The sequence below is a fragment of the Vigna angularis genome, chromosome 11, assembly GCF_016808095.1.
Source record: "Vigna angularis cultivar LongXiaoDou No.4 chromosome 11, ASM1680809v1, whole genome shotgun sequence".
Taxonomy (NCBI): Eukaryota; Viridiplantae; Streptophyta; class Magnoliopsida; order Fabales; family Fabaceae; genus Vigna; species Vigna angularis.
This window is the reverse complement of record NC_068980.1, coordinates 18,271,498-18,273,485: the sequence shown is the minus strand read 5'-3', so window position 1 is coordinate 18,273,485 and position 1,988 is coordinate 18,271,498. Positions and strand designations below refer to the sequence as shown.

At 38.7% G+C, this 1,988-nt stretch overlaps 1 protein-coding gene across 1 annotated transcript; it reads left to right on the top strand.

The window, feature by feature from the left end:
* The first annotated feature begins 545 nt into the window (after positions 1-545).
* On the top strand, positions 546-1,650 carry LOC108333311 (U11/U12 small nuclear ribonucleoprotein 31 kDa protein). The gene has a single exon (XM_017568717.2). It carries the CDS (start codon positions 622-624, stop codon positions 1,420-1,422), a length of 801 nt encoding a protein of 266 aa, XP_017424206.1. The 5' UTR covers positions 546-621; the 3' UTR covers positions 1,423-1,650.
* The last annotated feature ends 338 nt before the right edge of the window (positions 1,651-1,988 follow it).

Below are 1,988 nucleotides of genomic sequence, written 5' to 3'. Positions count from 1 at the left end.
AATAAAATTATCCATTTTCTATAATCTTGTATATACATAGTTGTTAAAATATAATTACTTCTAATCTAACATAAGTCTAATAAATGGAATCTTACACCTTATAAAAATAAATATATTGTTCGAATATAACTAGTATTATTTTTATTTTCTTAAATAGTTCTTGTAAATTTGTACATCTACTAAAATTCTCTCATTTAAATATGTCTTTTTACTCGAACTCTTCTCGTAACTACTAAATAAAAATGTCAATAATTTTTGAAATATTATTTCTCTGTTTTAAAATTAAATTACCATTTTCCTTTTAATTCGAAACACAATTACCATTTTATAATTTTAAGTGCTAGATTTTTGTTCACACATTTATAAGTTCTTTCACTACTGGTTTTAATTCACTTCATTTTATCTCAATTTTTAAATTAAATTACACTATAATATGTTTATAATTATAAAAAATTAAAAGTATTTATTATGATATTTGATTTACAGAAAAAAAAAACACTTATCCTCCATGCAATAAAATATTAATAATTCAACAACTAAGCAAAGTGAGAAAGAAGTGAGTTAGAGGAGAAGAAGAAGAAACAAGTTCGAAAGGAAACAGAAAGAAGCATTCATCGAATCATGTCCAAAAACAAAGGGAAGAAGAAGAAAAAGAGCGAAAGCGACGAAGACGACGACGTTTTCTACTACCGCTATAGCAGCGTAAACCCTAACCCTACTCAACACAATCCCAATTCAAATCCAAATCCCAATTCAAATCCCAAAACCAATAACAAAGGATCCTCGTCGTTGGCACCGTCCAAATCAACGTTGTACGTTTCAAACCTCGATTACTCCCTAACCAATTCCGATCTCCACACGCTCTTCTCCAAATTTGGCCGAATCGCGCGCGTCACGGTCCTCAAGGACCGCCACACGCGCCTAAGCCGCGGCGTCGCATTCATCCAGTTCGTTTCCCCCGACGACGCGCGCAACGCCGCCACGCAGACGCACCGGATGGTCCTCAAAGATCGCACCCTCACCGCCTCTATCGCCGCCGACAACGGCCGCGCGCCCGAGTTCATCCGGAAGCGCGTCTACCGCGACACTGCCCGCTGCTTCGAGTGCGGCGCCGACGGGCACCTCTCCTACGATTGCCCGCGGAATCATTTAGGCCCCCGCCAGCGCCCCGAGCCCAAACGCCCCCGTCGTGTGCCCCACCACCGCGATGATGACAACAACGACGGCGGGGAGGATTCTGACGGTGGCGGAGCCGGTGCCCGGTTCGAAGATGATAATTGGGCGTCCGTGGTGGATGACGGCGCCGATGAGAGGCTATTGACGGGAAAGCGTGACGACGATGCTGTGGCTGCGAAGAGTAAGAAGAAGAAGAAAGCCGGGTACTTCAGTGATGAGAGTGATGATGATGACTTCGATGGTTGAGTTGGTGCAATTGGAAACTTAGAAGCAATTTTTTTTATGCCTTTGGTGCTCTAATCTAATCACACTTGAAGTATCATTTTGAAGGTTAATGTGAACTTTTATTCTGTAGATTATTGATATGGAACTCTAATTTTGATTAGAAAACAACACTGGAAACGCCAAATAAACTACATGGTGTTACCTATTTGTTTGATGTTGATGAGAATTGAATGATGTTTATTTCTGGTGTTGATACTGTTCTCCTGTCTCAATTGAAGATTTCCTTCAATAATGTACTTTGACTTTTTAATTTAAATTTTTCTTACACAGATTTTCTTTGTGAAATTCTAATTTAGATTGGGAAACAATGCCAAAAGTGCCTGAGAATTATGTCTAAGTTTCATCCTTGAATATGCTGTTGCCTGTTGTTTTTATGTTGATGAAAATGGAAGGGTGTGTAATTTGTTCCAAGTTTGGAATTTGATAACCACTAATAGTTTGAAACAAAAATGAGGTTCCCTTCTGTTATTGATTGACAACCTTCTCTTTTAAGTATATTAGGTTGAGATGGTTTTTCTGTTAGGAGA